We start from the raw sequence: 21,423 nt of genomic DNA, 5'->3' as shown, positions 1-21,423 counted from the left end.
AGTTACAGGGTAGGGGGAGTATACTGCAAAAGTACCATATATATACTTGTTTGTGCTTTGTCATAGTTAGATGTGCTGTCTTTGATTGTACCTTAATTGTATGTAAAGGTGTTTATCAATAAAGAATATCTGTCCATTAAACGTCATAATTTTACGCGCAGTGGATCTGAGACTCGCGTCTTGGATTTAACGCCCTCTACTGTCAAAACCCCCTAGATCTACGACTTCCGTTTAAAACCCACTCGGAACTACTCGGATGTCTCCGCACTCGACAATAGTATGGAGCTTGCGGAATGAGCCGAGGATTGCCGATTGTTTAAAACCGGTTCTAGCAGTATATCACGTGAGAAACCTGTAGAATGTCTAGAAGGCCGTCGGTGTTACTACTAATAAGTTCCTTTACTTTGGGTAAGTGTAGTTGCTTTTAATAAATTTTTATGTTTAGTATAATTCACAAAACTCGAAGTAATTATTAGGATTGATTACGGGGATTAGTTATCACTAACTACGTGAATATACGCTATGGAATGCAGGCTCGCAAGAGTTACTTGATACATTTCTTGTCAGGGTGACAAAAAGTCTGATGAATGGATTCTAAAGAAGCGAGTCGTAGTGTGCATATTTTGGATGGAGCGTTTGTTCAGTATTACCAGTATAAGTTGTGATTAGTATTAACTTTTATAAAGCGTGCGGTACTAAATCTTATTAAATGTGCTGACTTTGTTATGAAAGACGTACGTGCGGGTGTGGTCACACTCGGCTGTCGCCATGATTGGTTAATCAGATTGCTCTATGAACCCAAAACACTTTCAGAACTACTTCAGACAAGCCGTACTGATCTACCATAAGACAAAAAACTTTTAAGTGTATTTTTTATTAAAATGAACTTTGTATTTTCTGACCTGATTTTCAAAGACGCCTTTCTCTGTGACTCACACCCCTGACTGGAACAATCACTTGTGACATGATGAAGATTGCATCATACACCTTGACTTCAATGCATGGTCTCAGTCTGTTTGTTGGCTGTGACAGTTTGGAAAGTCATAATTTGCACACTAAGTGATCCAAATTAGATTTTAAAAAAATTAGGCACTATTGCAATACCCCCCCCATATAACTCTGTGATATTCAGTATTTTTCCTTACTTTTAGCAATGTCTCCGCTTCTCAAAAAATTAGTTTGGCAATTCATGTACAAATTTTGAGATGTTTTTACCGTGAAACTTTATGCCTTCCCAATGTCATGAGAGCTGAGGTTATTGTTGTTGTGAAAATTTGCTGTAATCTCTTTGATTAAGATTATAAAATAAGTTGGACAATTCCCAGAATTCAATTCAAACTAATTTATTTGAATAGTAGATATGATCAAAGTCGCCACATTACTTAGTTTTGATAAGCATTAAAAATTTGAGATTCAGAGAGGGGATAATGCAAAAGTACTGAAAATCAAGTGAAATAATTTACCCAAATATTTGTTAGTAACAAGGTCTTCAAATTGCTTCATGTTACTTTAAATTGGAACAGTAAGTACAATTTCGTGACCCATGGTAAAAAGTGCAATTTTTACAAAGATTTGCCTTAGATATGTACTTTTCGGGCATGCAATTATTGTGTCCTAAAGTCTAGTTATGGGAAACAAATATATATAACATATGTTAGCAGCTTAAATCAATTCTATTTCTAGGTGTGGTGAAGACTACTTCACTGAACACAGACAAGGAAATCCAGGTACAGAGTGGAGAACCATTTAATGTCACTTTGTACAATATCAATCAAGGCACACCAGGAGACTCCAAACTTAATCAAGTATATATAGATTGGCAGGTTGAGGAACATTCCAGACAACTTTTCGAGTGCACACCATCCCTCTGTCATGTACCAGACAATGTGAAGCTGTTAGTCGATAGAACAGTTGTCATTATGGATCCTATCACCAAGGCTGGGACCTTGACGAGCCGGGTTTCTTACACGACCAAGCATCATTCAGTCAGTACAATAAAAGTGGTAGTTGTAGGTATGCAAGCCAATCCTAGTTTCTAACCAGTTTTTATAGCTATAAATTATTTTAAAATAAATTTTGGCATCAAAAGCACTTATGTCTGATAAGAAATAATATTATCTTTCCAACTTTAAGTAATCAAGTAAAGGGCGTGACAATGAGTGGATGCTCTCCCACCAGCTCATGACATAATTTTGGATGGCACATAAGTGACCCCAGGGAATTGTGGCTACACCCCTGCCTTATATTAAATTAATAAGACAGGCAAGGGCTAGCGATCACTTTCATTATCTCTGATATTTTTCTCTGTGTTTTCTTTTTTTAGAACCAGCTAAGAAACCAGAACCCAAAAGTATTACTGATGCACCAGCCCAAAAAAAACCACACACCAACGGCCGAGTACGCTCATTAGGTTCAACCATAGGGACTGATTTTGTCTGCCTGTTTGTAACTTTATCGGTCGGTCTTTATATTAGGCTTGCAAACTAATTAAAAAAGAAAATAGAATCCAGACATCAGACTTGAAATAACTTTTTCATGGGTGAAAGTTTTCAAGATTGTACCCGAATTTCAAGATTTTCAGTCTTCATTTTAATGTTGTTATTTCACCTAAAATGGAATAAGCTTAAAATTTAAGACACTCTGCACTGGATTTTCCCATCAAAGTGAATGTTACTTGAGAAAAGCGCAATTTTGTCCAGTTCAAGAATCATTGCTGAACCCATCCATACACTCACACCCCATTTCCATAGATTTTTAGATCGATCTATCCCTGTGGGGAGTCTCACTAGATTACTGTCAGTTTGGCCGGCTTAAGCGTCTGTCCCACCTACTAAAAGCTATAAGGGGGTAATTAACTATGGTGCCCGCTCGGCTGACTGCAATTGAGCGTGAACGCCCAGGGAGTTAGGTCGATCTAAATCTTAATCTTTAGATCGATCTAAATCTCTGGGAAAGCACCCTTAATGTTTTATGCCATTTTTGATTTAATAATTAAGTTATAAATGGCTGGTCTATCATTTAAAACATTGATTGCCTTCATAGACAGGACCTCTTTATCATGTGTGGTAGTGTATCACAGTGCAGTGCTGTATGTAATACAAATGTTGTGAGCTGTCATGGCTAGGTAATCTTCAGAAAAAATCTTTTCCCCTTCAAGATCTGAATTAGGAAATGTAAGAAGTTTGACATGATTTAAACATGGCTGGGAAAACCAGTGCAGAATGTCTTTGATTTATTCGGTCTAATGTCTGGGACTACCAATTGGTTTATTGTGCCATATTCAAGATATAGTACACAATGGATCAAAGGTAACTTTTCACTTCCTATATGCAGGTTAGTTAATTTACACCGTCAAAGACAAAGATCTTAGCAATGCTTATGTGATAAAAGAAGCACAAGTGGATGTCACATATTGGATTGCTTTATAAATTTGAACGATTAACACCCCAAAATATTATCATTTTATGTAAGTCTACTGTCATAGTGGTGATTTCGCGGCCAAATTTCATTATATAAACTTGGACATTTAAATCTAATTATATTAATGTTTGGTAAAGATTGTTCAGATGTCTCAGTTATAATGATATTACATGAATCTGCTAGTGTACATTATTAATTGGAAAGAACCTTAATCAAGTTTTAAAAGGATTGAAAAACTTAATGGCTTCAACTCTTGTTGAAGTCAGTGGCAGTTTAATTGTGTTAAAGATCTCTAGTTATGTCTTAATTCTGCATTTGGCTTCAGTATCTCCGACTTGCTTACAAGATATATACTACACAATGGATCAAAGTTAGCTCTTTGTATATATGTTGGTTAGTTAATTTACACAGTCTAAGACAATGTGGATATAAGCTACTGTATGCTTATGTGATGAATGAAGCACAAGTGGATGTCACATATGGGATTGCTTGATAAATTTGAACAATTAACACCCAAAATATCATTTTATGTCAGTCTGTCATAGTGGTGATTTTGCATATCCACTTCAGTATCTCCAACTTTCTTTAGGAATCATTGTAATGTCCTTTGTGTGTATAAGTATATACAGAGGTGAACTAACTTTGTATTGTCATCAGAGATTAGATGTTGGAGTTCAGAGTAAGTTTGGTCAATCAAGCCAATACTAGTAGCTGAATTGTCTGTGCTGTCTTAGGAGACTCCAGATCTCTCAGCCTGAGAAATAAGTGTAGAGATCAGTCAATAATAAAGCTATCATTAATGTATAAAGCGGTTTATTCATGTTTGTTGAATATTACATGTACCGTAACAAAAAATCCCTTCTTAAATGAAAAAAAAATGTTCATTTATATTTGGTGCCATATACAATGTGGGAACCAGTGTTCTGCAGCAGAACTTGCAACATCTACTTAGAATGTATGATACAATGTAAGCTGTCACAGAACATTCAAGACAGTATCAACACGATATCAGGACTGAATCAACATAATTCTCCAGTGCAATCTTAATTGAAAGGAAACTTCTCAGTATTAGTGACTCCATTCTAGAAAGTGGAAATTTCCCAACACTTGCCAACAAAGGATTAATCAGAATGCAAATCATTTGGTCTCATGTCAAGAAAGAATTTCTATAATATCGCAAATTCAGACTAAATAAATCTCAGAATTTCTTTTCATCAATGGTGTGGGTTTAACTATCTTGCAGAAGACCTTTATTATTACATATAAAATTTAACTTGGTGACTCACCAATTACAACATATTTTGCACATCATAAATATATTGACCGTCTTGCATTCTTCACGGCTTTCAGATAACAATTCACTAAATAAATGCAGCTATCACAACTGTACAAATGACTAAGCTGAAGAAAATTATTCCAAGCTGCAATACAAAAGCTCTGTGAATTTCAGTTATCCTTCCCAATGGGTCTGAATATAAAAAGCAATAACAAGCTTGCAATCATCTTGTTCAGTGCTATGGGCCATTTTGCCGCAAAATCATACGCTACCATAAAAAACTTCCCAGAAAAATCCAAGCATACACCAATGAAAGATGAAACATCTGCCATTTTATAGCTTTTCATAAATCATAATTATGACTTTATTGCACAGATTTTCTTTCCATAAATTCTGCATAGAACAGGCTCATTTGAATCCATTACATCTACATTATACTGGACAATTTTCAAGAATAACACAGTATGTCTTCTTGAACATGGAAATCAATGGCTTGCCTGCACCATAAAAAATTACACATTACAAAACAAGCAATGAAGCTTTTCAACATTTTTAACAGTTTCTTTAACGGGTATATAAAAAAGATCCTCTTCATAACTTAACCAGTTAAAAAATACTCCTGAAAAATCACCTGGGATCTTTTATGAATACAAAAAGAAAAAAGGTGATTTCTTACAGTTTACTTATTTTACACCAATCGGGAGGAATAAATGCTACAATGTTATTCTTTCAATTCCACCTTACTTCGGCATGCCTTCCATTCCTCATCTCTTTAGAAAATCTTTCTGCCTGAGCACCACAATACACAGCTCTATCATGCAGTAGCCATTAGTTTTTGACCCTGACATTAATTAACAGTACAGCCACATAAGTTGCTAGTTTCTGCTGGTCCGCATGCCAGAGCACAGACATCATCAGCAAGGCTATATCTGTTGCTGGTATTGTCTAATATTCATCTTTGAGCTGGTCCTAACAATATCCCCTGTCATCATGGATGCTGCTGCATACGTATCCTCTGCATCATCATAGGGTGGTTCACCAGTATCTGTTGCTGATGGTGTTGTTGTTGCGCTGCGGCGGCCGCTGCAGCCAGTGCAGCATGGTGTGGGCCTGCCACCACCTGTTGTATCCCGGCGGGAGTGTGGATCAGCATGGTCTGTCCCGGCACCAGCTGAGGATGGTGTGGTGCTGCAGTGGGATGGTGCAACTGGACTGGTAATCCAGCATGTGGCTGTCCCGGCGGATGGTTGGCTGCTATAACCTGGTGTGGTATCCCATTTATCATCTGTATACCAACAGGATGGTGGCCCACTGGGATCTGGATGGGAATGGGTTGCCCTGTGGCTGCAGCTTGGGCTTGTGCCTGAGCCTGGGCTTGAGCTTGGGCATGTGCCTGGGCAGCATGTGCCTGGGCAGCTTGGGCCTGAGCCTGTGCTTGAGCCTGGGCCTGGGCATGAGCAATGGCAGCTGAGGAACTGGAGGCAGGCACAAGCACTGGGGTGCCTGGTTGAACTCCTGCTGGCAGTGCCTGGATTCCCTGTACCACCTGCATCCCAGGCATCCCAGGCACCTGTACCAGCTGCATGCCCTGCAGTGCCTGGACTGGGATACCACTGGGATGGATGGCCTGGGGGGATGGCACTGGTGTGGCCGCCTGCTGAAGGACAAGCTGTGGCTGGCTGGGCGAGGTGGTGGTGGCTGCCTGGACATACTGTGCCTGAGAGAGAGGGATCCCCAGCTGTTGGGCCTGAGACAACAGGATCTGCTGAGCCTGAGAAAACACCACCTAGAATATACAATGGTATAACACATAAACATTTATCTATATTAAGAAATGAGTGCCATTTCTCATTCAATAATTTTTTTCTTCTCACAACCTTTGAAAAATTTGTATGACTGTGTCCGATTTACTTCTAAGTAATATTGTAGCATTAATTATCGAAGGTAATTGATGATATACACATGGGTTTCAAATTATAAGGTTAAATCACTTGTGTACTACTGAACCCATTAAAAGTGAACAAGTGGTGCCACCTATTTGCTGGGTGATGAATTATCTCAGTGGCTGTGTTTAGTCTATGTAATGTAAACATTAGAATAACATTAATATATACCCATTTCCTCTTAATTATATCACTGAATTTCCATGTGAACTTTCAGTGGTATCATCCAGAGGGGAAAAAGGGTATAAATCAATTTATGTATTTTTGAATTTAATTTCCCAAATATAAACCATCAGTGTCAGGCATGCACCCAAAGACACACAGCAGAGCAGTTGGATAACAATGATATTGATATGACATAGACAGCCAAGACCATTGCACTTTATAATCCATTCCTTCAGATGGTTTTGTAAAAAGGTTTAAACCACATTCTGAACCACATTCTACTTAACATTAAACTTTAAATGCTGTTTCTTTTCGGAAAGGTTGCATGAACATCACAATTTTGATATAAAAAAGTAAAAAAAAAAAAAAATTAAACACAAACCCAGGCAAGTTTTTTTTCTTTGTTTTCTCAAAAATAATCAGTGTTTATAATACATAAATGAAGCTTTATGCCTGGCTGTAAACATTCAAAACTAGTTGCAATTTTTTTAAACAAAGTTTTTCCAAATAAAAAGGAGGCAAGTCACTTCAATCATATTATGTTCTCCTTAGTTGCAATGTCTCCCACAAACTCTGCAGTGAATCTCTCCCACAGTATTTAAAATACATGCTAACATGCCAATCAGTCATGAATCAAAGGAAGCATTTTAACATTCCACAGAACTTGACATCTTTTATATTATATCATCTAGCTAGTCCACTATGGAAATTGCTCAAAACTAGACTCTCTTAAACCAAAATAATAATCCAGCTGACATAAAAGGCAACCAGATTGCTTAACAAAGGGTAGGACATCCAGAAGCACAATCAGACATCTTTGTGTAATCTGGCCCTCTGATGATGTCAACTGGACATCTCTTGGTTTAAACTAGCCCCGTTTTGAATGCGCCTTCGGAGCAAACTGAGACCCTTCAAGTTTCCATCTCAGTTTGCGACAGCAGCATAGCGTGACTCCCAGGCATTTTTTAAATCTTCCAATAATACTCACAATACTGCAGAACACTTTTAGTCTACTGCAGCTGCACTAAATCACAAAATGCTAAGACTTTCACTTTTTGAATAAAGAAATTTGTTCTTAAATGCACAGGGTACCAAATAGGCACCATACTGGACTCAGCAGGCAATCATGCTAAAAGAGGTGAAAGGTTACACAGCCACCAAAAGCAACTACCCCATACATTACATAGTACTGCCAAGCTCTGGGCCTGAACCTCAATAAAAGATATCAACTAATCATTTCTCATGGGATTTTGTGCCTTATCCATATGTTAACCAAAAAAATCAATAAAACGCTTAATAAAATAAAAATAAATTAAAAAATTAAGAAATAACACCATTATATATTGATTAATCTACAAGAACTGCCAAGTTGTGCCATTTTACCTTGGATCATAATTGGTGATTACTATGCACCTCTTTTGCAATTAAATGTTGTTGCCATTCCCACTGCAGTAAAGTAAAAGTGCATGGGCCTTTCCTTCTGGCAGGGTGAACACAAAATTCATGCACAGCTTTTGATTCAGTGAAAAGTTAACAGTTGAATCCTTGGCACACTTCCCATGGATACAATGAGAGACAAATGATCTACAAGTTTTCCCAGATAAAGTGCTAAATGTTCACACATTTCCATACATGAAATTCTGTGTCGCCCTGTGATGCCAAACAAAATTTAACCAGGAGGTGACCACATTAAGCCTTGTCACCCAATACTATATTTAAAGCAAAAATGGCAATTTTGTTTTTACCTATAATCATAGTCTAGTATTAATTTGGTGTTAGAATGTGATAACCTGCTCTCTCATATACCTATAATCAAAACCTCTCCCAATACTATATTCAATTAAATTATTTATTCATAATTACTACTTTAATGCAGTTTGATGACTTTCAGGGAAAAATTAGAAAGAAATCTGATCATAATTCCACCAACTGCAATGTGTTAAGTATTTGGTCAATAAACTAAAAGGGGGCTAATTACCAAGTTAATTTTACTGCAAAATACATTCTAATATCAACCAACAAGCCCAAGTTATCTATAGCTAGCAAGCTAAAATGACTCTTAGGACCTGTTGGCTGAGGCTCAGGCCTGAACACATTTATTAACATTGAAAACACAAATTTTGTCAGCCAAATTTAACATGGAACATAACAAAACAATATGAACCAGTTAGGCTCCCTTTAACAGTAACAATAGCCGACTGAAGCTACAATAGCCATGACAAAGCCTCAAACTTACGCATCTATTGCCAATCCAAGTGACCTAAACTCAAGTAAAAACAGGAAGATGTCACTAGTATAGAGAAATCAGAATGCACATCTTCAGCTGATGTATGTGTAATATGTGTACCCCAAGGAAGAAAGGGGGGGGGGGGGCTGGGAGAAAAAAAGGCAAGGACTGGGAAAAATTAGCGGTATAAGGATGTACTTTGCTAAGGATAGATGCCCTGGAGTGCATTTGTTAAACATAACTTATAGCAAGTAGCTTGGCCAGAAACAGGTGCTTGTCAGTTAAAACAGGCAGTGAATTGTAAATGGCACCAGTAAACAAAAGTGGAGGGGTTTGTTTATATGGCACAAACAACAAAATGTTTTGTACTTTCTTTAAATCAATGCCAACTTGCAGCACAATACACTAACTTAAGCATCAATAGCATTTTAACACAGCATTTTTAACAATTTCATTAAAAAGAAATATCAACAAGCAACACTGTAACTAAAAACATTAACTTCAATTAGTGCAGTTTGCACAAATTACAACACTACGCAGCAAGTACAAAATTATTAACAAATACATCAATCTTAACGTACTCTGACAGTGACGGGCAGGTGCCATTTACATGTGAAATGTTTGAGACAATGGGGTTGCAGTGTAATCAAAGGTAAGGTAAAAAGAGGGTAAGGGTGGGGGGGGGACAGGGGAGAGAAGGGGGTAAACAGTGGATCTGGGTATGGGGCCATCTCAAAAGATACCCATCATCGTAAAGAAAGTTAAACAAGTTTTGTCTCCCTAGGGGTCAGTGTCACAAAAGAACTTCAACTGATAACTGGTTTAAACTTAAAAGAATACAATTTTTTTTTCACTCCAGTTCAGGACAAATCAACAGGAGTGAACCAAAATGAATTAAAACTCGAAAGTTAATTATCCCCTTACAGCTTGTAGTAGGCGGGATGGACATTTAAGCCGGATTATCGGACAGTAATCTAGTGAGACTCCCCGCGGGGATAGATCGATCTAAAAGCTCTGGGAATACGCCCTAAAGCACCAAATTTTTTTGGCTTTTTTGGCAAAAAGTTCTTTTGTGAAACTGTCACATTTTTATTTTGAAAGGATTTTATACGGGATGTTTTGAAGGGTCAAAAAAAGACAGAAATGCCTCAGGGCTGATAGAATCAATAGGGTGAAAAAGTGCAAGAAACAAATAAAATAAGTAGAAAACAGTTAAACCTGCTTCTGCAATTTCTTAATTCTTAAGTATTACCATAATATTAAAACAGTAACACTACTACCAACATACTGTTTTCAGTGTCATTTGTAATAGATACAGGTATGCTTAGGGTTTAATAAACATTTACATGAAATCAACTGTCAAAATGCAAGCAACACAGGACCATGCGTATTGCAAATTATTTCTAAAATAAGAAACATTCCATCAAACACTCTAGACAAAAATCTTAAAACATTCTTCCACAATGCAACAGAGCAGATTTTCCACAATATCACCTATTCAACAACAGAAGTTACTTCCAAAAGAAGCAACTCCTGGACTGAAATGTCTTTTCTTTTTTCCCTAGGTTTCTTTTTCAATATCGCAACCTGGTTATATATCCCATTCCTTATGCTAGATATCAAAACACTGTTTATAACACTTTCTCAACCATATATTCAGCTAGAACAGTATAATTTGGTAAAAGCATAATCCAATTTGCAATGTGGAAAATCCATCTGGAAGTCAGTCAAGCACAGAACATGATAGCTGAACAGTTTGTGCTGGTTTCAAGTGTATTGACTTTTGACCTTCACGGCTTAAGTTATTTTAAAAGCATTTTTAACCAATCATAATTCCTTCTCAATTTTTTTGGACCACCTCTTGAAAAAAAAAACACTTAAAACCAACACCATTTAAAGAAATGAATAAACACATGATAATACAAAATATTGCTTAAAAGAAAAACAATAATTAAATGGCTCCCCCTACACACCTGCTGTGGCACTTGCTGAGTACCGTCTTCCTCTAGCTGCACCAGTTCCATGCCATCCTCGTCTAGGGCAATGGACCGCCCCTCCTCCGCCATGAGTGGATCAGCCACGTTGATGTGGACGGGTACAAGACCCCTGTCCTGAGCTTCCTGGAGCTGTTTCTAAAAAATCAAAAATAAGATAATTTTTTATGACATTCACACTTGTTCAAAAGGCAAGGAAGTGGTTAAATAACACATATACAATACAGATAGGACAGTAAGTGTTTTTCTCAAGTTTCTACCTTTTACATTGAAAGTGATATCTGACTAATGAAACCTCCTAGCCAACTTAAAGGAGAGCACACTCTAAAATTTCTTAGCACAACCTACTTTTTTCTTAATTTCATACTAGGAACACAAAGAACAAGAACAAGTCATCTCCCTTAACCACCCTGATCCCCCACTGACCTGCTGTACATGCTGCAAGGCCTGCTGCTGCAGGTGCTTGTACTGCTCTGCCTGCTCAGGGGTGATCTCAAACGATGGCTTAATTTCCACAGGCTCCGGGCTCTTCTTCTCCTCCACCACAGGTATCGGGTCGCCTGGCTTAACAGGACCTATGAAGTTCTGCTGATGAGGCTTCTGAGGCTGCTGTTGGTGCTGTTGTTTAGAATGTTGCTGGTGGTTGTGTTGTTGTTGGTTCTGTTGCTGGTGAGGTGACTGATGCTTCATCTGCTGGTTGGGAAACTGTTGATTCTGATGTTGCTGGTGAGGTTGCTGTTGTTGTTGTTGCTGCTGCTTCTTGTTATTCCGCCTATTGTTGTTCTTGTTGCGGTTTTGCTGGTTGTGGAAGACAGGAGGGGGCGGTGGAGGGGGTAGCATAGGCGGGTGAGGGCTATTTGGACGGTGAGACCCTCCTCCAGCACCAGCCAGGGGTGGGCGTGGTCCTCTTGGCCCTCCACCAGGGAAGGGAGGACCTGGGAATCTGACGTCTTTGCTCTGTTCTATCCTGTTGACTGACCTAGGGGTCAACTGTACTGGCACCTTCTGAGGAGGACGTGGCCCTGGGGTTGGAGGGAGAGGAATGTTTGGCCCATTCTGGGAGTTCGACTTTGGAGTGGTTGGTTTTGCCGATGGTTTCCCTGGACCACCTCCAGCCGGGAGAGGAATATCAAGCTCCACTTTCTCCTCAGAGTCCTCACCTTCCCCTGTAGCATCCTCCCCTGTAGTGCTCTTGTGCTTCCCTGGCAGTTTCCCAATCAAAGGCACAGTAAGTGTGTCTGAAGCTTTGCCATCATTGTTGGATTTGCCAGGGGAAGTCTCAGCTCCGTCTTCCCCTGTCTGCTTCTTCTCCTTGACCCGCTTCAGTAATTCCTGTGCCTGGGGGGCCACCTCTTCCTTATTCACCTTGACTGACTGGACCAGCTGCTGGGGATCAAAAGATTTTGTCTTTTCCACTTTCTTTTCCCTCTGTGGCTTTGGCTCTCTCTTTGGAATCACAGAACTGAATTTGTTGTCTGGGCTTGCTTTCATTTCTCTCAATGGCCTGGATCTGCTACGATTTCGCGATCTGTGCCTCGAGCTTCTGTTTCTGTTATACCGCCCTCGTGAACGAGATCTTGAGCGAGATCTGCTGTATGACCTAGAATGCCTGTGTCTGGAACGACTTCTACTTCTACTTGAGTAGGATCTAGACCTACTTCTACTGTAAGATCTTCTTCTATGCCTGTCCCTAGAATAAGAGCGAGATCTGGACCTGGAACTTCTGCTATATGACCTACTGTAGGACCGCCCTCTTGACCTGCTGCGACTGTGATAATCATCAGAATAGCTGCTATAGGAGTCATCTCGATGGCGACGAGACCGATGAGAGCGAGACCGGGAACGAGTACGACTTCTACTTCTGGAGTGGTCATAATCACTTTCTGATGTGTAAGAATAACTTCTGCGCCTCTTTTTCTTTTTTCTGTCTCTGTCATCATCATAGTCACTCTCAGAAGAATATGAGTCGTCTCTGGACCTACTCCTACTGCTGTGATGCCTTGATTTATGCCTGGACTTGTGATCACTGGATTTACTCCTTGACCTAGTTCTCCTGTCCGATTTCTTCTCCTCTTTAGTCTTAATATCGGTCCCTTCTCTATGACTACGTTGGCTGCTTTTTTGTTCTTGCCTGTCTGACCCAATTATGGCTGCCTCAGTTGGCTTCTTGGCACTGTCGCGATCTAAAGCAGAAATGGCTGCTTCCTCATCGCTGCTTGTGTCCCACTTAGACTGGGACGGTGTTGCTGGTCCTCCTTCTGTCTTCTCGTTCTTGGTTTTTGCATGTTGTTGATGACTATTTCCTTCTTCAGGACCTATGCTCCTGTTAGACTTCTGTGAGCTGTTGAACGTCTCTTCATGTTTGGAATGCTTAGATCCAGCATGTCCACTGGAATTTCCAACCTCTTGCTCATGCTGTCTTTTCTTAGCCACACCGGGAGAGGCTGTTGTTTTAGCAGTCTTCACCGCAGTCTTTTTACCACCGTCCTCCTTTTCTACAGCAGGATGATTGGGCTTTTTATCTTTGGTTGCTTTGGCATTGGCTGCTAGTGCTGTCTCACTCTCTGAATGGGAGTCCTCCCCTGATGAAGCTTGCTTTCTGTTAGATCCTCTTCTGCTTGAACCCCGACCTCTGCTACTTCCATCTGATTTTTCTGATTTGGGAGTTTTCATTTTTTTGTCTTTGAGCTCTTCATCAGGATCATTTTCAGATAGTTTTCTCTTTTCTTCACTCTTGGTACCGGGCTCAGTTTTTACTTTAGCAGTCTTACTGTCATTAACACCTTCACTAGTATCAATCTTTTTACTTTCTGCCTCCAACTCTTTTTCATCATCAGCACCAGATTTTGGTGTTCTATTTTTACTTGTTTTTAATTTCTTCTCTTTCTTTTTCTTTGTCTTTACTTTTTTGCTGCCATACTCATTGGTCTCTTCAATTTCCTCCTGAACAGTAGATGGCTCTTCCTTTTTGATTACTGCTTCCCCGATTGGAGCTTTATCCTCACAATTGCCTTTATCCTCTACAATTCCGGTGTGTTCCTTCTCAGATCCACTTTCTTCTGACACAGACATCCTGGACCTCTTTGATTTCTTGGACTTCTTTGATTTTTTTCTTTTCTTTGATCTTTTCCTCTTGTGTGACTTTTTGGTCTCAGTCTTTTCATTGCCATCTTCTGGTTTTGCCTCAACTGCAGCAATCCCTTCTCCTGTTTCATCAGTTTCCATTTTCTCTCCCTTTTCTGTGCTCTTCCCCTCTTCCTGGTTCTGATCTCGTTCACGATGATGGTGGTGGTGATGAGACTTTTTCTTCTTCTTTTTCTTCTTGTGTCGATGTCTCCTGTGTTTCTTCTCTTTCCCTTCTTCTTCTTTCTCGCTGTCATCATTTTCCTCCTTACGCTTGTGTTTCTTCTTCTTCTTTTTCTTCAGTGTGGCAGGAGGCCTGATCTCCAGGCCTTCCTCTTCCATCTCCTCCTCATTGTCAGCCTCTTGGTCACTGCCATGATCTACAGCTGCCTTTTCATCATCAGTAACACCTGATACAAAGAAAGAAACAAAATAATACTTAAAAACAGACAAAAAACTTTATCAGGTTCAACTGAAGAACTTGGTTGCTTATGGCAAATATTCTCCTCTAATTTCACACTATTCCTTTTTATTGAAAATAAAACCATCACTTGATCAGTATAAATATCATACTCTTGTCCTATTTTGTTTAACTTTTAACAACTTTTCTTTAACCTTGATTATCTCCTTACTTGTTGCTGAAACATCTAATTTCAGATCACTGTCAAGTGCTGCCACCTTTGGGCCATCACCTCCTGCTGAATTAGTGCTGCCATCTTCAGGCTTGTTTGCATCCTTCACCTTGTTCTTGGCTCCCAGCAGACGGAAGTCAAAGTACAGTGGATTGCAGGAGAACATGAGCTTTGGCTCTGTTGTGGTATATTGCACCATTTCACTGGGCCACTCCAATTCTGTGACATCATCAAGGCCAATCACCTTTTAACAAATTACATCAAAAGTACATTATTCATCAATTAAATGATACTAAAAATATGCAAATATCACAACAAGAAGATTTTTACACACCATGTTACATGCCCAAAGATGTTCAAATTAGTTGTCTTATTTTGTAATGATGTCTTAAAAGTAAAAATATTTTTCCAAATAAGTTTTTGTCACCTAGCCATTCCTGTTCAAGCATCCCAGTACTCAATACACTTTTTAAAAAATCAAAATTGATCATGTTGTAAATCTCAGTAAAAAGACAAGAGCTAAGCAAGATACCTCAATCCAACTTCAAAAATAATACAACAACAACAACAACAACAACAACATCATCATCATCATCATCATCATCATCATCATCATCATCATCATCATCATCATCATCATCATCATCATCATCATCATCATCATCATCATCATCATCATCATCATCATCTCCTCCTAATAACATTTACCTTGACAAATGACTCCAGTAGTTTGGCTGCAGGTTTAGACCCTGTTTCTGTCAGTTTGGCACTGTCCAAGTCTGGTCCTTTCTCTTCCTCCATGTTTTCCTGTGGGCCATTTGGAACACCTGTGACAGAAGGGCATCAACACTAAAACATTTCAAAGTGTGCTGAACAAAACTCACTGAGGGCATTTCATTAAACTAAGTCTCAAGCATAAAGAATTTGTTAAGCTGCACAGATTTGACACTGTCAACCTAATTAGTAAGATTCCCACAGGCTGAGCAAGATGCTGGTTGAACTTCCTAACACTGATTTACAAAAGAAATATGTATTGCTACAGTATCAGAGGCCACACAAACATATACAGGTGCTTACATAACATGTGGCACATAAATTGGGCTACAAGACATGCACTTACCTTTGTTCTGGAGATTGCAGTTTACAACCACAAGGATAGTATAAAAATGTCAAATTACATATCAAATAGACAAACCTTTTTTTTCATTAAAAGAACACAAAATGAATAATTAAATGATCAGACCTTTATTCTCCTGCAGATTGGGTAAGCTTTCCTCCTCGTCTTTCTTTTCATCTTCAGCTGAATCTTTGGCAAACACTGCAGAGACCCCTCGTAGTGGAGAATTCTTCTTGGTAAAAGAAAATACCACCTTCCCAGAGTCCACGGGCTTAGAGTTGGCGCCTTTATCACTGTAAAAGCAGAGGAAATAATTAATATCTACTTTTTTATTTATCCAGAGAACACTGATAAAATACTCATTGCTTAGATCCCTTGTTAATTCATCTACTAGTATGCACTTTAAAAAAAAATCCTGCTCAGTTTGTCTTATCTTATCTAGACTTGTTCTTAACAGAAAGCTGTCTATGATTCAGTAAAACTATTTTCTTATCCAAAGAATATTTTTTTACTTTGTCTTGACAACTTATAATGCATTAGACATTTCTCTATCATGGACAAAATGTGTACTCTAGCAAGCTACAAAGCAGATGTTTACTGCAATTTGGACAATAACATCATGACACTTTTGCACCCAAAAAGAGTTCTTGAAGAAAAGTGGGCGTATTGTGCATTGTTTGCATTGTGGGGTTTTTATCACAATGAAAGTAACAGTTATTCAGGTAACTTGAGTCACCCTCATACAAAATTATTACCCACCTTGCTGGCTCCTCTATGGCTGGTCCAGCATGGCTGTTCCCAGTGTCTTTTGTGGGCTGAAATATACAGATATTCAATGTTTGATATAAGTCTTCACCAATGCAAAGTGGGCACTGTATACTAGTATGCAATAGAAATAGACACATTTACCACAAAAAAACCTGCATTTTATACCTTGTAAATAATTATTCCAAAAGAGGTAGTTGTGATTTGAACAGTTATCATACAAGCTTTCAAATCAACAATTTATGGCAAACCTGGTTCACACATAGGTAGCATGATAACATAAACTTCACATTTTACCTGAGGTGGGAGTTCAATCCCCTTTAAGTCTATAACACCGGTATCCAGATGTGGAGGAACCTCTTGGCTGCTGCTGCCACCTATAAATAACATATAAAATAACAGGTATAATTTGCCCCCTGTTGATTTTATTACTAGGCAACCATCACCCAGACAACCAATGCCAAGCTGCTATTCTATTGGTCAAATTGATAGTCTAATTGTCAAGTGACCACTTATAGGTCCAGTGTCAAGCACACATACAGAAGCAAACTTCTGCAACTAGCATTTCATCACATTCTTCACATTTTTAATGAAAAAATTTCCCTGAGTCTGCTTCAGATGGGGATAAACAGCATGTCATATTCCAAACAACGAAAAAATAAATAAACACAGATCACTTTCAGCTATTTTTTCCTGTCAATTAGTGCACAACAACTACACAATCAATGTTCCACAAATAGGAATACTATATTTATATAAAAAATAATGATCAACTAATTACAATCAGAATGAGACACATACTCATACAATGGTCTATCAGAACTGGTTAATAACAAATCAACAATTCTAACAAAGAAATAATTAGGAAAAATCAAAACAAAATTATCCACAACAAAGAAAGAAAGACTAAATTTCACAAACATTGCCATATCCAGTTAGGAAGGAAGCATTCAATCATATGGTATAGTAGTATATAGGTTGGTTTGGCACTAAGATTAGTGGAAAGAGACCACATACCAACACTAAGCCCGCCATAGATAGAGCGGAAAATATTCTAATCTGCTTACTGTACATACAAGTTTGTAACAAGGGAAAGGCAATATCTATCAAGTTGGGACTATATATATATGTGTACAAATAGAGTGTTATGATAGAGGGAACAGTGATCACCATATATGGATAATCAAGTCTGTAATACCATATAAGGATGAAAAACATAATAATATAAACACCATAGCAAATGCGTGCAGCACAAAGCTAGCAAGTCAAGAAAAGTGTCTCAGTTTTACCAGGTCCGCCGATCCCACGGATTCAAATTAAGTTTTACGCTGTTGAGAGAAAATGGCTAGCTTTTAATGAAGCACAAAATACTGTGTGTGTGGAACTCTTAATGCTTTAATGCTAGATTAAACACAATTTCTTACAGAACCATTGGTCTATTCAATATTAAACTGGCTAAATTACATCTTGAAGAAGACAAAATGAATGTTTGATATTAAGTGATGGGGGCATTTTTTAATCCAAATGGAATTTCAAAACAACCACTAAAGATATGTATATACACATGGGAGTAATATGATATTATTTACATGTGCAACGAGGAATGCAACATCAAATTTATTTAAACCTTCACCATTGAAAAAAATTTAAATAAAAATATAATACTAAAAAATTAGGTTCTGATTATCCTACAAATAATATACAATGTTAAAATTCAAACACACTTTGTGAGATAAAAAAAATGACCAGCTAAGCTGAAAGATTTACAGACAACCACTGAAAAAATTCAAAAATGTGAGGTGCAAATCAACAGCAAAATATATTTGCAACAAAGTGACTGGCACAGAAAATCATGTTAAATAGACAAACGGGTAACAATAAGACATACAGACACATGTGTCTGTATATCACTTTAAAAGAAAATGAAATATCCAAACAGCACAGCATGATACTTGTGAGTTAGCAAGCTTTTCAGTCATGAGTCTGCTATACTTTCCAGCCACTATTTTTAGCAGGCTAGATCTAGAATACAGTGCCGGTACATAGGGATACGATGGAAAAAAAAAAAAATTAGCCCATTCATTGTGTTACATTATATCTAATTCTCAAGTCACTTACAGTCTTGATCTGAAAGAATGGAATTAGTGATAACAATTCCCACCAGCAGAAATTAGTATCATCAACCAAAGCATGCAAAGGGGATAAAGTGCTTCTTACATCTCTTCATTACTCTGCTGTAGATTGTATCTGAACTGGGCATGCCAAGCTTGCAAATCACTTTTTCGAGCAAATTCTTTTATGAGGGCTGAGGAGATGTTCTAGAAGCACCTTTCACACTGGGAGAACTAACATGCAATAATATGAGCTACATCCACACTGCTGGAACAATGGCAAGATTATCATGATTGTTTTTCATTATCCAGACACAAGCAAGTGTTATAGTTCCCAACTACCAAATAATTACAATAGACTGGGCAAAGACACTTGATGCTACAGACACACTCTAGTTACGAGCAAGTGTGTCATAGCGCCAAGGCCTCACCCTACATCCACCTTGCCAGAAATGTGCCATAAAACAGTTCATTTCTTTCCTAATTTCCCCTAAATATCATAAATCAATAGTATCTTGTTTCCTGATGAATGAGGACTCAATCATCAATGTGGAAAAAGACAATTCCCCCCCTTTCTGACAATAAGGATATTTGTTTTTGTTTCACTTCACACCTGATGCAGAGATATGGTACAACAAACGCAACCACACACATGGAACCCGCACTGCGCTAAAATAGCAACACCTACAAATTTGTATTATGATTTCTACTCAGACAGCCATCAACACACAAAACTCAGCAATTCAATATAATTGAAAAAATAAAATGCTCATCATATTTCTATTTATACCAACAGCATAAATTGTTCCTATAAAATAATACTATCACTGAAACAGTTTTTTTAAACATGTTATGTAACAAGCTAACTCATACAACACAAGTCAGAATATGTATATTTTTATAGCATCTGCTTTTTTTTACTTAAGCTCATCAATTGGTGGAAGTGATCTTTTCTTTGATGTAATAAAAAAAGCTGAATTTACTAAAGAACAAATTCACAATGTTAAAGAACAAACACATTTCAAAGCACATTTGGAGATTCACAAAAATGGAGAAAAGGAAGAAATTTGCTCATTAAGTGATATGCTAGTTGCAAGGTGGTGCTCACAAAAATTAGAATTAACTCCCAAGTTAGGGGTTAGTTTCTACAGAGCATTCAAAAAAATCTGTAACATTTCCCTTCTCTCTCTACCAATCCCACAAAAAAAATCATCTAGTTAGTTCAACTTATCACAAAGCAGATTTTCAAACACAAAAATGAAAGCAATACCATGGTTCCTACAGCAAGTGCTGATATTCCTACAAAATAGATAGTTCTAAGGCGAAAGGTTTACTGTATTCAATGTTACATCTTTTCTGAGAAACTATGTGTCTAATTATTCACTTCCAAGCAGCTGTGTCTTGTTGCTTTCTATAAAATACCCAAAATTATAAGTTGATCAAACTTTATCTACCAGTTAAAAATTGAACTGCAATCTACTATGATACAACAAACTGAATTAATAGCCAAAGTTGTATTTCAAGTACACACTACACATTTTCAAACTTCTAGCAAAACAATGTGCAATAATTTAACAAAATTAGCAGTAAAACATCCAAACTTTCACCAATGGTAATCACATTAAAAACAATACAATACATACAATGTTTTGATAAATGGAAAAGAAAAGGCCTAGGGGAAAAATAAATCATATCAATAGATTTATATGCACAATTCAAATGTTAATGCTTGATGTTCAATAAGAAGTGTCACTTGCAAGTCTGAGTAGAGTAAGGGGTCTGCAAATTTGACTAATCATGTTAGGGTTCATTGGTTTACTTTCCACAGATTCAGACAGACAGAAAGAAAGAAAGAGAGTGGAAATTAAAGAAAACATCTGTATCCGTATTCCCAGTGTTAATTGAGTGTTACATTCATCCTTATTGTTTATAAGGTCAAATCAAAGGGACATGTTTATCAGAATACCTTCTTGTAGCATGTTTACTACACGACAAAATAACAGCAATGAAGGCAAAAGTATATCTTAATATCAAATGTGATGTCAACAAAACTTTAAGATAATACTAAAAATTGGAAGAAGTGGAAAGAGATGTGATTTGCAATTCTTTTTTATCCTAGAGAAAAATCATTATAAGGCAAAAAAAGTTAAGTCTTCAGAATTTTTAAAACAAAGAGCAAGAGATTCTATATGCCAAGTATTCTGTTAAACATGGAATGTCCACAGTTTCCTGTAAGCTTATTTGACAACAAGAGGCCCACGGGTACAGTGCACTCTTGACTGCAAAAGCAGACTTGAATTTTTCACAGAACCCCCGGCCAAATACACAAATGTTCATCCCCAAAGAAATTTATCAATGAATAGTTTAAATTTTAATGTTTTCCTTTTCTGTGAAATTCACTGAAATCATATCAACATTTGACGCCCTTTGTAATTAAAATGAAAACATTTGTAACTAAACACTGGCTTCTGCTATGAGATGTGCACTGTTCTGGTAGTCTACCTTTCTTCCCAGTCTAAAATGTTGAATGAAAATTATGGAACCAAATGTGTTTTGAATTGTTTCTACTTCTTACCATTTTCTCCACATTTAAGTCAGTAAAACCATTTTCATTCAAAATCTTAGAGCAAGCTCGAAAACAGCATTCCAA

The 21,423-nt window shown here is 37.7% G+C and overlaps 2 protein-coding genes across 3 annotated transcripts in view; one reads left to right on the top strand and one right to left on the bottom strand.

The window, feature by feature from the left end:
• Positions 1-246: 246 nt before the first annotated feature.
• Positions 247-4,230, top strand: LOC147760803 (uncharacterized). 2 transcript variants are annotated; one of them, XM_087018504.1, is made up of 3 exons: positions 247-408; positions 1,684-1,985; positions 2,324-4,230. In XM_087018504.1, exons 1-3 carry the CDS (start codon positions 360-362, stop codon positions 2,408-2,410), a joined length of 438 nt encoding a protein of 145 aa, XP_086874630.1. In that variant the 5' UTR covers positions 247-359; the 3' UTR covers positions 2,411-4,230. The 2 variants fall into 2 exon arrangements, with proteins under 2 accessions (XP_086874630.1, XP_086874629.1); XM_087018503.1 differs by having other exon boundaries at positions 1,684-2,013.
• A 423-nt stretch (positions 4,231-4,653) lies between these two features.
• Positions 4,654-21,423, bottom strand: part of LOC106174529 (uncharacterized) — a 45,248-nt gene continuing 28,478 nt past the window's right edge. Inside the window, exons 4-12 of the mRNA XM_087017254.1 lie at positions 16,960-17,039; positions 16,657-16,712; positions 16,024-16,190; positions 15,489-15,607; positions 14,781-15,024; positions 11,452-14,558; positions 11,005-11,163; positions 9,041-9,064; positions 4,654-6,482 (exon numbers count right to left, since the gene is read on the bottom strand). Of these exons, the coding sequence (XP_086873380.1) occupies positions 5,685-6,482; positions 9,041-9,064; positions 11,005-11,163; positions 11,452-14,558; positions 14,781-15,024; positions 15,489-15,607; positions 16,024-16,190; positions 16,657-16,712; positions 16,960-17,039 (4,754 nt within the window). The 3' untranslated portion in view covers positions 4,654-5,684. The remainder of the gene's footprint in view (positions 6,483-9,040; positions 9,065-11,004; positions 11,164-11,451; positions 14,559-14,780; positions 15,025-15,488; positions 15,608-16,023; positions 16,191-16,656; positions 16,713-16,959; positions 17,040-21,423) is intronic.

This window comes from Lingula anatina, chromosome 7 (genome assembly GCF_051362555.1).
Source record: "Lingula anatina isolate TDL-2025a chromosome 7, LinAna3.0, whole genome shotgun sequence".
In the NCBI taxonomy this organism is placed as follows: Eukaryota; Metazoa; Brachiopoda; class Lingulata; order Lingulida; family Lingulidae; genus Lingula; species Lingula anatina.
This window is presented reverse-complemented; position numbering and strand designations above follow the sequence as displayed.